The 13,738-nt window shown below is 32.7% G+C and overlaps 1 protein-coding gene across 1 annotated transcript; it reads right to left on the bottom strand.

Moving 5' to 3' along the window:
- Positions 1–919: 919 nt before the first annotated feature.
- Positions 920–13,681, bottom strand: LOC123709510 (mutS protein homolog 4-like). Its single transcript, XM_045660901.1, has 15 exons — positions 13,647–13,681; positions 12,937–13,085; positions 11,608–11,676; positions 10,981–11,129; positions 10,123–10,226; positions 9,145–9,266; positions 6,645–6,821; positions 5,307–5,386; positions 4,807–4,923; positions 4,333–4,434; positions 3,816–3,929; positions 3,566–3,636; positions 2,726–2,863; positions 2,190–2,385; positions 920–1,753 (listed from the first exon to the last, which is right to left on the bottom strand). The coding sequence occupies exons 3-15, from the start codon at positions 11,630–11,632 to the stop codon at positions 974–976; spliced, it is 2,175 nt and encodes a 724-aa protein (XP_045516857.1). The 5' UTR covers positions 11,633–11,676; positions 12,937–13,085; positions 13,647–13,681; the 3' UTR covers positions 920–973.
- Positions 13,682–13,738: the final 57 nt, after the last annotated feature.

The raw sequence follows: 13,738 nt of genomic DNA, 5'->3' as shown, positions 1-13,738 counted from the left end.
TGCAACATAAAAGTAGGTAAATTATCAATTTTTCTATCTTGGACTTGTATCCTTCATCGTATTTAAGCAGCGTTGAAAAAATGTTACTTTTGGTCCTCTTATACATATGACCTTAATTTTACACAACTCAAAATGATTCTTTTACGTTAATAATATTTGAAGATATCCAGCTTACAAAAAATAATCGTGAAACGGAATGCACTTTTCAGTATTGTAGAAGTTATTAAATCAAGCAAAGCTCTAAACTTTGAAACAACACAGTAACTTATGTGATGTCTAGATTCCCTGACCCAAAAAAAATATGTAGATGTGTTGTGCACCTACAAAAGGAATGGAAAACGCTTGCTTGCTTCCTTGGCCATAAAGTTTTTTTTTAACAAATATTTCTCTATCTGGTCATTTAAAAAAATCGCTTGTTTTAAAGCAAATATAAAAATGCCATGAGACATCAAAAGCTATTGTTTGCTAAAATAAAATACCTCATATTAACTAACTTTTATGTATTCCATGACAATATATTTCATTAATGTTTATCCAGGTTTAAGATCTATATATTAGCAAATCCATTAGTCACTGAATGTCTATCCTTTTCAGGTACACCATTTAATCATTCGAATAAATTCAAGGTTGTTCCGAAAAAAGAAAATATATTTTTTTGTGTTTTAATTGCCTTCTGATAACGTAAACTTACGTTACCAAGCTGCAGTTAAAATGAAAGCCTGTTAAAAGTTATAAAAACAAAACACCTAAATACACAGCGTTACAATAAGAAGTTATCTTGTATCATAAAATTAATTATCACTTAAGTAATAATTAAAATCAAATAAGATGATTTTAAATTAAAAAATTAAATGATACGATGCATGTCATGGGGCAATAGTCTAAATTATACACAAGAAGTTAAATTAAATAGCCAAACTAAGATATGTAGAAATGTATTTTTTTCACTATTACGCAGCGATTATTACAACATTTACTCATCTCGAAAACCGTCAGGCGGTGTTAGAATACACCTTTCTAAATTTATATCGTTAATAGATTCTTTTATTTCATTTACAGTTTCCAGGAATAATTCTTCCTCGGACGACAAGATATCGCTACTTTGTGAATCAGAATTTTCCGGAATGACTTGAGTTAAAGCTATTGCAATTTCCGAATCGCTATCGTCATCGTTACTAATTCCATGCTCATCTGTGGTTTTCAAACTATTGTTTGCATTAGTATTATCTGAAGCGGAATAACTCTTTTCATTTGTTTTTCGATCGCTATTATCAAAATTTTCTTTTGCATTACTCGTTTCATTACTAAATTGTATATTATGTTGAGTTTGTTGGCTATGTTCCATTGATGTCGCATTAAAAAAAGGGTTAAGTAATTCTGTAGATGACTTTACTGCAGTATATCTATTACCAAATTTATTTATATGTTCCTTTGCATCATTTGTCTTTATCTCTTCTGTACTAAGATTTTTCATCACATTACAGTCATTCAGCGTTGTTGTATCGTTGAATATATTGCTTTCAGAAAAAATATTATTGGTATTTGTAGTGGTATGTCCCTTGCTATACGACGTACTTTTACTATGTTGTTCGCGCAGATTTTCTATGATATCAGGGTTATCGGATTTAAATTTCTCTAGAATATTTTTAATATTAGCAGGACTTTGGTTTATTCTTAACTCCTGTGCTATCTTTACATTAATTTGATACAGACAGCGATCATCGCTCTTAGCATGCAGTGAATGTTGCTGTGGCTAAAATTAATAAATTAAAACAATTAATATACTTAGTACTTTTAATTAATTTATCTTGGAAAACATTTTATCTTCTTATTGGTACAGCATCGTCTGATGTTACAAATCTAGATATGATATCTTAATTCCCAATTTTTTAAATAAAAAAATGATAAATAAGTGACGATCCAACGTTTTTAGGTCTGGGCCTCAGATTTTTGTATCTGTTTCATGAACAGGCGTTAATCTAATAGGTAAGTAGATGATCGGCATCCTGTGCCTGATGCAGGCCGTCGACCTTTTGGGTCTAGGGCAAGCCGGTTTCCTCACTTTTAAATGCGAATATAGAAAAAAGTCCATTGGTGCACAGCTGGAGATCGAACCTACGACCTCAAGGATGAGAGTCACACGCTGAAGCCACTAGGCCAATTCCCAATTCTTAACGAAATATACCTACCTTTCTCCGACTGACTAGTAATTCTGTTAATTCCTTAGCTAAATCTATAGTTTGTTCTGGTAAACTGGTTTTCTCAGCTAAGGCTAATCCATAATGGTCTATCTTAGTGATACCAGCTTCTATTTTGTGTTGATAAACAAGCCTTTTTTGAGTATTTTCCGTGCCGACAGTCTCTTCTGCAACTGCTGTGTGACGACTGAAAGCAAATTTAACACTACGATCAATATATTTGGTTCGGTTGAATAATCGTCATAAATATATCATTATTCTACTTTGTGTTCAAATATGTAATTATTTTTAAGCCACAACCAAATATGGCTCAAAATAAGACCTGCCAATTTTAACCGAACACTATCGTCCTGTAAATGACTGAAAGGAAACAATTATTTTTTTCACTAACTTTCCGTTTTAAATACTCCAATCCAAACCCATATATTGATTTTATTTATACACATAAATAGTTAGTAAAATATAGTCTAGATATCCAAAAACTGTATTACCAGTATTATGTAATCCGTATGAAAAATTAAACTTACTTTACTACATTAAAGTACAAATCTTCAAGTCTTGTTAGGTACAGAAAATGTGTAGTAAAAAATGTAAAAGCATCACTTAATATAAGCTCTTCGCAAATAGCCCATGCTATACTAGCTCCTTCTTCTATACATGTCCCCCTAGAATATTACATAAATAAAAGATCGTAAATAAATATACGTATGTTTTATATCCGTTTATTAATTTCAAATTAAAATATAAATAAATCAAGCGCCTCATGTAGATCGGTCAACAGCGTCTCTAGTTCAACCACAGACACGCGATACGATCCGCCGTTCCATTTAAACCAATCACGGCATAGTTAAGTCCTTTGCATTATAATAGACAATTATAATTGTCTTTGGTTTTACTTTCTATAACGCCTGTGGTAAAATAACGGGACAGAAAAATTTATATCATTATCACCTACTTGACCTTCAGGAAATACTGTTATGGAATTTAATTAATAATTTATTTATTTCACCGAAGGGGTAGATACCACCGATCACCACTTGCTACGGTCCTGACAAACCTCTCTCGCTTCATCCACTTCCATGATATTCACCATGCATCCTGGTCGGTTATGGCTATATTTGGCCTTTCCCTTCTCGAATGTATTTGGTCCAGATAAACCAGAAAAACTTGTAAATCACTTCTTATTCATTCTTCTTCTTATTGATGACCAAACTACCTAAACTACCTTCGTACACTTGCATCTACTACGTCCTCTATTGTGCCACACTGTTCACGTATCACACTATTGCTAATTTTATCACCTAATTTCACACCACAAACGTTCTCACGGCATTTATTTTACTTTAATTTTTTATCTCAATACTAACCTGCATAATTCGTCTATGATGACTAGACTCGATCGCGTAATGCCTTTAAGTATGTGTTGAATCTCTTTCATCTAAAAATATATTTTTTTAATAAAAAACAATATATAACGAGTATACGCTAACATTATTAAAAAATTTAAGGTTGCACAATGATTTATGGTAACGGTAAATTTACTTTGCATTAAAGTCTTTGATATTGAAGTTGCCTTTTAAAAAATAAATAATAATTATAGAACATTTAATACGTTACTTCAATAACATATGTAGACGCATTTAACTCCACACTATCATTAAATCCAATCCTAGAGAAAATACGATCAGAAAGTCTCAAAACTGCGTTTGTTGCTGGTATGTAACAACCCAACTGTAACAAAAAAGCTCAACATAAATAATGTATATTAACACAACATACATAAAACAATTTATGGGGAATAAACTCAAATTTAAAATAACTTCATTTATATAGGTAACCAAGTACACTTATAAAAGTCAACAGAAAAGATATTAAATCGGTTCTAAATTTACATTACACAATTTACTACCAGTTCGCAAGTCAAGGGAGTAGAGCGGAAAAAGTAACTGACAAGAAACTCTCGCCCACTCTTTTTAATGACCAAGTTTGATGAGTATTATAGTGGTGGTGGTGATTATACTGGTTAACATAATATATGAAAATTACACATAATATTATTAAATGGTGATCTTTTATTTATGTTAAAAAAAATGATATTAAATTATCGAATCGAAATACATAAAAGATATATTACTTGTGACATGACTTGCATAATCGCAATCTGCTTGATATAAATACTTTTTCCACCCATGTTAGGTCCTGTTATGATCGTGAAATTGTATTCGGGGCTTGCGAACTAAAAAAAAAATTTTTGTTAGGGATGTTTGACATTGCCAGTGTTCAATGTTTTTTCGTCAAGCGAAAAAAGTTTTCTTATTCGATTTGTAGTGATGTCCATAGACACTTGTCAATGTTATTTTTTTGTATTCAAATGCCTTTTTTTATATTTCTTGGGATTTCTTTAAGCCAAATATTAGGTATTCGCAATACAATTTTCGTATTTCAATTATACCTTTTGTGATTTGAGTTAAGGTTTCTTACAAGATACAAAATGTTTAAGTAATCAGTAATCTCTGGCGGACGTACTATCAGGACTTTTCCTTGATAGTAATTATTAGAACGTTACTATTATTGTAATGTTACATAAATAAATTAAAAATATACTAACAACATCATTAGGTACAGGCATCACTTGGCTATTATAGTCAAGTAGTGGGTGTACACTATTCCTTATATCCAAATAATCACTGAATTCTGGTCGTATGTATGAGCCTACTGAACTTATCTGCAATGAGTTTAGACGTGTTGATTAGTGATGAATATTAATTGTTTCGGTAAAATCATTAAATCGTAACATTGTTTACGGTTCTAGAAAGAGAAAATTCAAGGTATTTTGTGATAATTGTTATTGGAACGCGAACTTTATGTACGTCATATTTAGTTTCAAATATATATTTAACACTACGATGAATTTAATATATATAACAGTATTACACATTATAATACAGTCATTAAATATCTGTGATGAACTGTCTCTTACAGTTGAGTGGATACTTTAGCTTAAAATGTGTTCTTCGACAAGATTTTATAAACAATTCATATTTTTTATTACCTATACAATTAGTAGAACCTACACAAATTGAATTCAAATGAGAACAAATGAGTTACCTGCGCCAATGCTATTAAGATATCCAACTCGGCAACGTTTTCACAAAGCTTGTACAGACTAGCCATGAATGGTCTTAAGTCTTTTAGTAATGCAGAAATTACTCTAAAGATTAAAAAATTGTCACTTAAGTAGGTGCCATATCTGATATAAATGGCAGATACAACTTATAATTACTAAATAAAATGTCTATGCAAATAATGTCAGGTATGCAGCCGGTAAAGTAAAATCAATTGCTTTATTAACAAAAAATACTTATTTAAAACCGTTCCATTTTTAAATAGACTTTGCATACTAATGCTTTTATGTACCAGAATGCCTCGTGTTCAATATTTTACTAAACAACGTGAAATATTTACATATTACTCATTTTTTGTATTTCATTAAGAGCCTCCTTCGCCTGATGGTCGAGTACTACCAGTTCCTCTGTCGTCATACTTACGCTTACACCGTTGAAATGTACCTACAAACAATACAAACATGTACAAACATTGCGTAATGTTTTTATTAAAAGAGTTGTGTTACTCCAGCGTGCTGCTCTCAACCGTCGAGCGTTCGAATCCTAACTGGATCAAGGGAATTTTCCTAATTTAGTCAAATAATTTTTAAGGTAATTAGAACCGCTGTCATCGGACAAGATCGTACCAGATAACACTATTGTGTACACCCAAAATAAATGCCGTAGTAATGTCGCGAACTTGGAAGAGGGTGGGACAAAAACCCAGAGTAGAACAGTGGTAAAAAATTTATAACTATATAGTACCGATAACCTCAGAGCTGATGATTTCCTCGCTCAACGAATAAGTATAAAAGCAAGGAGGAGCAGTGTTGGCCTAGTGGCTTCAGCGTGTGACTCTCATCCCTGAGGTCGTAGGTTCGAACCCCGGCTGTGCACCAATGGACTTTCTATGTGCGCATTTAACATTAGCTCGAACGGTGAAGGAAAACGTCGTGAAGTCGACGAACAAAAAGCTGACCTACTTACCTATTAGTTTAACAAATGATCATGAAACAGATACAGAAATCTGAGGCCAAGATTTAAAAAGGTTGCAGCGCCATTGATTTTTTTTATAAGCAAGGAAATGCTGCCAGCATTAAAGACATAGGGACGAAACTTTAAAAAAAAAAAATATTTATTTATTTTTACTTTTTACTACTATGTATGTTAGGATTATAATAATACTCTATATTTGTGTGTTTTATATAAAATACCTGTATAAAAACTGAGGGCAAATCGGCAACATTAAAATTTCTACGATTTTTAGGTGATACAGGCATTGCAATATGAAATCCCTTCATAACATTTTGATTCAATCGAATTGGTAGATCATAAGTATCACTTAGTTGTTCAACGATTTTTTGTATGTCATCAATTAATTCGGAATACGTTCTTCTTGCCACATCTAGAAGTCCATTTATTTCTGGCTTTATCGCGAAGCATCTTTGTAGACTTCCCATGGCACCCTTTTCTAGATGTGCGTCGTCTAGCAGAATGCTTCGTATTCTGTCCGCTATTTCTTTGTAATGGGGGTTTTCGAAGTCCTATATTAGTGTAAAACCACACTGTTAAAAATTTTCTTTAACTGCCATGAAAATTAGTAGTCGTGGAATAATTTCACTAAAAGCGTATCATGAAGAGTGAAAATTGATAGTCTTAAAAAACATATTCCTTCCAAATAAAAGGTTTGTTTTTTTTGAAAATTTCGTACCAGATCTTCATCCTATCGAGTAGACTCCACAATGTTTATTCATTACTACCTACTTCTCACGTAATTACTGGGGTTACAAAAGTACAATCTTTACGTTAATAGAATATGTACACCACACAGATGGAATACAAGAAATTATTTAAATTAAATAAAAATGGAGACGTGAACGTCTTTTATGTTAAGAACTCACACTGGATGTACGTCGAGATTATTCTATTACAAATGTTTGTTTAAGTTTTATTAAATGCTTATAGTTAGTCGTTAACCTAATAGACAACAGAGTTTCAAAGCGAGACAGACGAGAACGAGACTGCATAAATTAATAGAGGTCTGATATGTTTCTAATAGTCAGAAGCATGATTACCATTTTTATCTTCCTCAAACGGCCGCTTTCTGCAGGCAATAACGCAAACACTAAATTGGGAACAACATCCATTGTAGTTTTAAGAAGTAGTGTCTGATTTAGCTGCGCCTCGCCAAATTTATCCATTTGCTGATTTGGACTTTCCATACATAGTAATAAGATTCTATCTATTTCGGATAGCTTCTTTATAATATCCTAATACAAGAGAGATCACTTTAATAGAAAAATATTATGTACGTAAAAGACTATTATAATGTGACGTTTTGTGTTTGTTTGTATATGTAATTATTCACAAATACAAAGGCTAAATGTAAAAAACGCAATAACATGTACATAGTACCGACTGTATTATGAATTGATAACAAAATAATATAAAGAATGTTTTACATGATCATTTGTGATCGTTATATATCAGAACCAGAAGTAAACAAGCTAAATATAAAAAAAAATTGAATAAATATATTAAAATTTTGAAAAAACTAATTTTACATTAGAAGACTTAGTGTTGTGGCAGTGGGATGCCGGTCATTGGCTTATGCTAATCTTACGCAAAACATTGGCACCCTTTTGGACCTTGATTCACTTCGCATTGGCATCAGCCTTCACTTAGGAGTACCTATATGTATAAGTGTCCCTGCGGATTTGAAGTAAATAGCCTTGGACACCATGGCCTCCATTGACAAAAGTGTTCAGGTCGTTTTTCGGGCCACGCCGCGCTCATCCGAATCAAAGATAAAATAATAGGGTCTTTCCTTCAACTTTGATTTTGTGCCCTTTGAGTTGTGGAGTTCATGTGCACAGGCGCTAATTAAAGATTTGCCACCATAGCTGGTGCTTTTCTTGCACAACGAATAAGTATCGCAATACAGCGAAAAAATGCTGCCACAGGAACCAATCTTTTTTTTAAATTTTTAATTGTTATAATTACAACTATGTATGTATTTGTGTGTTGGAAAGAAATATCATTCTTTAAAATTAAAAAGAATAAATAATTGTTGACTAAATAAAAACATGTGTTATCGTAGTCCTCGTGACGTCTATGATAAGTCAGGTTACCTAATAAATATCGAATGACATGACAATTTATAAACAGTAAATTTAATACAATTACTTGCAAACTTGTCATTATGCCCGAATCATTCTCCATCAATTCTTGCACCGCATCTAACCTTGCTTCAATGAACTCTTTCTTACAAGACGGTTGCAGTATACCCGCTCTTAATGCCCTTATACCACCCACGGTATATGTGGGGCCTAGTACACCAAGAAGACAACAAGTTGGCCCAGCTGAGGGTAGCAACGGTTGGACAAGTTCAAGCTGGGTTGCCGTACCAACATCTAAGAAATTTGGATGTTAAAGCGTGATGCCTTTTCTTGGGCCAATTTCTCGGTATTTAGAATTAAAACCCGTCATGTAAATCAATGGAATTATTTTTCTTTATTATACCTTAGGATAACTTTTTCATATATGTAAAGTTTACTACAAGAAGTTACATTTTAAACTTTCCTCATTATTTTTATAATCTAATTAAAGTGAGTAATCAAGGGCGTAACAAACGTTATTATCGAAAAAAAATGTATAAAGTGAAAATTGAGTTCCTAATAAATTAATATTTACATAACATATGTGCGTCACTCGTGAATAAGGTATTTTACATTAGATAAAGTTATCGGCGATAAATCCATAACCATAAAACTTGCAATTAAAAATACTTTTTTAGATAACACAAAACAGGTGTTAGAGGAGATATGAAGATAAAAAATTACCGATTATCATGGTATCCTCAGATGAATGATATGTTATTTTTAATGATTCCCTAGCAAAAACTATGCATTGGATATATTCTACGTATTTAAGTACAGCTGCGGCTGCGGTTAACGCATAGAACCTGAAACAATGTAGATTACTAAGAGGAACAATTTCTTGTATTTCTGGGACAAGAGGCAAACGAGGCGAGTCACTTAAAGTTACACGAGATACTTCCAGGAGATGTGTAAGTGCGTTGTCGGCATTTAACGTTGTAGTACGATCTTTGCTCGAAGGCCCTATGTCGATAACGATTCGGAAATACCTTCATGGCAGATGGTTCTATAAAGTGGTTGTACGCGGCAAGTCTAGGTAAACTGTTCGATAATTTATTACTATGAAATTTTACGCAACTTTTTTCCGAACAGGAAACTACAAGTCCTTCAGACTGAGATACTGTTGTTTTCTCAAAGAAACCCTGTTATCTTTAAAATTATCAAAAGAAAAAAAACAGATATCAAGTACAAAATCAATTTCCACAGATTAAATTTCTAACAATTGCGCCACGCAAAATTTAGTTATATGCATAGATTAGACTTTTCTTTTCTTGCCTTAACTTGACTTGTATCGATGTTATTGGAAGTTATCAGACGCTTTGTGGCCTTTATAAGTACCATTACATTTCTTAAGTGCTTACTCATAAAAAAATATTTTGTTTGCAAATAATTAATAATATAGGACTAAATAAACTCATTGTCCAATTCATAAGACTATGCAAGCGTTAATATGAAATTGTTCTAAGAGCATAATTGAACTGTCAGTTAATATGTTAATATATTTGTGTTTATTTCTCTACACGTTGAAGGAAATGTGACAAATTGTATTTTTGGCATACTGATAAAATTCCATACTTATGAAGCACTTGAAGATAAACCGCGCTATATTGCGGCGCACATAGAGATTGTATTTGTTGACGTCCAGCGGAATCGTTGTAATGCCTTCTCTGCACTGCCGTGACAGTTATCAATGGATATTGGTCTTTAATAAGCTGATAAAGCTGGTTGGGTTGGGCGCCTTCACAAAATGTATGCGGTACAATAATCTGTAATATAGTAAAGCGTGATATCCTGAAGGTATACGCTCGTTACTAGTGCTAAGCAGGCTCTACTGTAATTCAAATAATATGTACTAATTATATGATTTTTATTATATATGATTATTGGAAAAATGGGCTGAATGCTCACCTGATATTAAGTGATACTGTCACCCATGGACACACTCAATGTCAGAGAGCTTGCGAGTCCATTGCCGGACTTAAGAATTTTAGTATTTATTCAATAAAACTTGTAGCTCTACAACGTTTTCAGGTCTGGGCCTCTGATTTATGTATGTGTTTCATGATCATTTGTGAAGCCACTAGGCCAAAATTGCTCAAACAAACACTAAATAGATATGCATAGCATGCTTGTAAATAATATGTTTTCGCCTATATAATCCTAATACTGTTTTAATTGAAATATAATATATGAATATCTGTCTAATTTAAGAATGATAATTAACACATAAAATCCTTGACGTTTGACGTGTTTACAAGCGTGATATATCTTAGCGACTGGTTAGCCGCCATCTTTCCGGGAGAAGCATTTTGGCGGGATGAAATGATGAATGTTTAATTTTTAAAGCATAACAAAATAAAAAACAACAAATTGTATAGTCTTAGAAATAGTTTTGAAAATCTGTTCAGATAGCCTATTTTAATGACGTCTTGATTGATCAAAATAATTATAAGAAAAAAACTTTTAGATTCTGACTTTAGAAGCATTGTCATTGAGTAAACATGTTAAATATTTATTTACCTCAACAGGATTGAAGTAATTTATCTTCGTCAATGTATGTGTATACAATAACGTGTCACTAAATTGGCAAAGTACTAAGTGTGGGTGTCGTAGGTCCACCGCGGCCATACCTATCTCACCACGTGCCTTACCACGACCTTCTGATATTGCTGCAATGACATACCAAATTTGTGGTTTTTTAATTAAATTAAAAATTAAAATTACTTTATTCAATATTTGGTTTAAATTATCAAATTTTTCAGTAAAGTACTTTTCGATGTTTTTATAAAAATTCCAGTCTCTCCGTGTCGTAGTAGTGATATAACCCCAAAAATTATATTCGTTGTGCGTTGCCCTAAAGTCTAGGGTTGAGACAAAGTCACTTAGCGACAGGCGTGACACAATAACGCCAAACGAATTTGCATGGAAATGGTCACGTGATGGAGCATACTTATGTCATTCCTTTTAAAATACACATGAAATGGACGCTATTGTTAAACCCGATTAAATTACGCTACTAAATTATGAAAGCTTCAAAGTATGTTTCAAACCCGAAACAGAGATTTTTGAATGCATGCATTCTTGACTTGCAATTAAACAGAAATGATAATTGATTAATAACTAAGCAATAGTGGTGGAAATACATACCTAGTATAACACTGGCTTCTACCATAGATGTACTGGCGGATCTTGCAGACCGATTTCCGCTGAATCCTCCTACATACACTCTCAAATTAATGAGTTTCTTCTGGTGTTCTTATCGTTGTTATATAAGTTTCTAAGGATTTAGCGTTTAATTTGGCGGTCAAGTGACTATTATAGTAATCTAAATCTTTGTATAAAATATTTTAAAAAACCGGGAACAGGAACTACTAATTGTACAAGGACGTAACAGACATAGTATTAATTAAAATAATAGGATAATTGATCAGGTGGCAAGTGTTAAAAATTAAATAAGATAAAGAATCTACTCTTATTTTTACTGTCAAACTATAACTTTATCGCGTTTAATTGAATCTTAAATAAAAGTAAAATATGGGAGAAATAAATAGCAATCAGATACGTAAGATACCAATAGTATAATCCAATGATAAATTATTTTTTATTAATTCTTGGCGTCTCTACTTATACTACTATCTTATCGTAATAAACCTCTTTAGAGGAGAAAAATTATATATCCTTGGATTCTATTATTGGTAACTTACGTATCTGATTGCTATTTGTTTCTACCATATTTTTCATTTGTTGTCTGTATGTATTTAGGTACACATAATCTTGCCCAGTGTAATATTAGAGTAAGCTTAAGAGTAGGCTATGTCTGAGTACTACTAGTATGTTTTGTTATGTGACAATCATTTATTGACAGACATTACTAATAGCTACGAAAATTATTTGTCCAATGTAACACTTCGATTCCTAGTAATAGTAGTCTATATATAACCACATGCCATTCTGGTTTGAACCAGGGGGCTTAGACAAGATGCCTTAACAGTATGTAGAAAGTCGGAAACTAAATTTGTACGAAATGACAGTTCGTGTCGAACTACACTACTGTTAAGTCATCTTGACTAAGCCCTCAGCTCATATATCTTTTAATCACAGAGTAAACACAATATGGCAGAAAGAGAGGAATGACTTCAGTTAATGTAATTAGATCGATGTCGTTTTTTTATTGATAATACCCTATTAAAACCTTAGGCTTTCAGTACTCTAACCCACTTCACTTTGCTCTGTCAATTATGTGGTAAACAGTGATTTTTGTTTTTGTTTCAGGAGACGGGCCAGACGGGCCACTAATATAGTGATAACTGCTGCCCGTGGACACCTGCAACGCCGGCGGTCAGCGGGTGTGTTGTCGGGATTTTCAGGGAATGGTACGCTCTTGTCTTGAAGACCCCTAAGTGATATCGGTTTGTTCGCATGTACTCTGTGACTTACTGGAATCATTTACACGGGGGCAGGTTATTTAAAACTTACCCCGACTGCTGCTACTAATATATCGTATTGCGATTGGACGATTCTTTGGAGTGGATAAGAATGAGTCGATAGCACTTGAATCATTGGCTAACACTCGCGGTGCTTTTGAGCTCGTTGATGAGTCTAGTTTGGAATTTGACGTTATTAGTCTGTAAACACAATGTTTTTCTCGTTGTTCTATTGGAAATTACAGTCACACGTGTCTTGACTCTGAATAACCATTTTTTTTTGTTCTCAAACATCACACATGTTAAAGCGAGGAAAGAAGCAGTTAGCCTTATATTTATATTGGAGGAGAGTACATGGAATAAGTATATACTTTCTTAAAAATACTTCTATCGCAGTTGATAATAATTAATATTTGCTATGTAACCATTGGTATTATTAACACATTATTATCTAGGAGCACGCGTTTGACTGCACGTTTAATTTATCTTTTGTGTTAAGTACTTAAAATTTGTCAGCATAAATTTTCGTATAAGGAAAATGATCTCGTATTTTATATAGGTAATAAATTAATTTGTTTGTTTAACCTCGGGAACAATTGTTTCGCTTGTAATATTCGTTTTGTCTAGCATAATTCATGATGTTTCATACATTAGATTTTTTTATACAATAGATCCTTTATTTTCAATTTAAAACTATAACTTTTATAATTGAAACTTTCCCTTTTAAGTCTTAGTAAGTAATGATTCCGTAAAAATATATACCTTCTCTTTACATTTGGAGGAGGACCTGACGGAGGACCCATAGGAAATGTTCTTTTTCTTTCCCAAAAATCTTTATCAAATTGATATCGCGG

Source organism: Pieris brassicae, chromosome 5 (assembly GCF_905147105.1).
Source record: "Pieris brassicae chromosome 5, ilPieBrab1.1, whole genome shotgun sequence".
NCBI lineage: Eukaryota > Metazoa > Arthropoda > Insecta > Lepidoptera > Pieridae > Pieris > Pieris brassicae.
This window is presented reverse-complemented; position numbering and strand designations above follow the sequence as displayed.

Excerpts from the sequence above, each read along its gene's own strand:
- LOC123709510 (XM_045660901.1), bottom strand. The coding sequence starts at position 11,632 with ATGGTAGAAGCCAGTGTTATACTAG. Across the intron at positions 3,637-3,815 it reads CGTCTACATATGTTATTGAA|ATGAAAGAGATTCAACACAT; the intron begins GTAACGTATTAA and ends ATATATTTTTAG. Across the intron at positions 2,386-2,725 it reads TTGTACTTTAATGTAGTAAA|TCGTCACACAGCAGTTGCAG; the intron begins GTAAGTTTAATT and ends ATTTGCTTTCAG.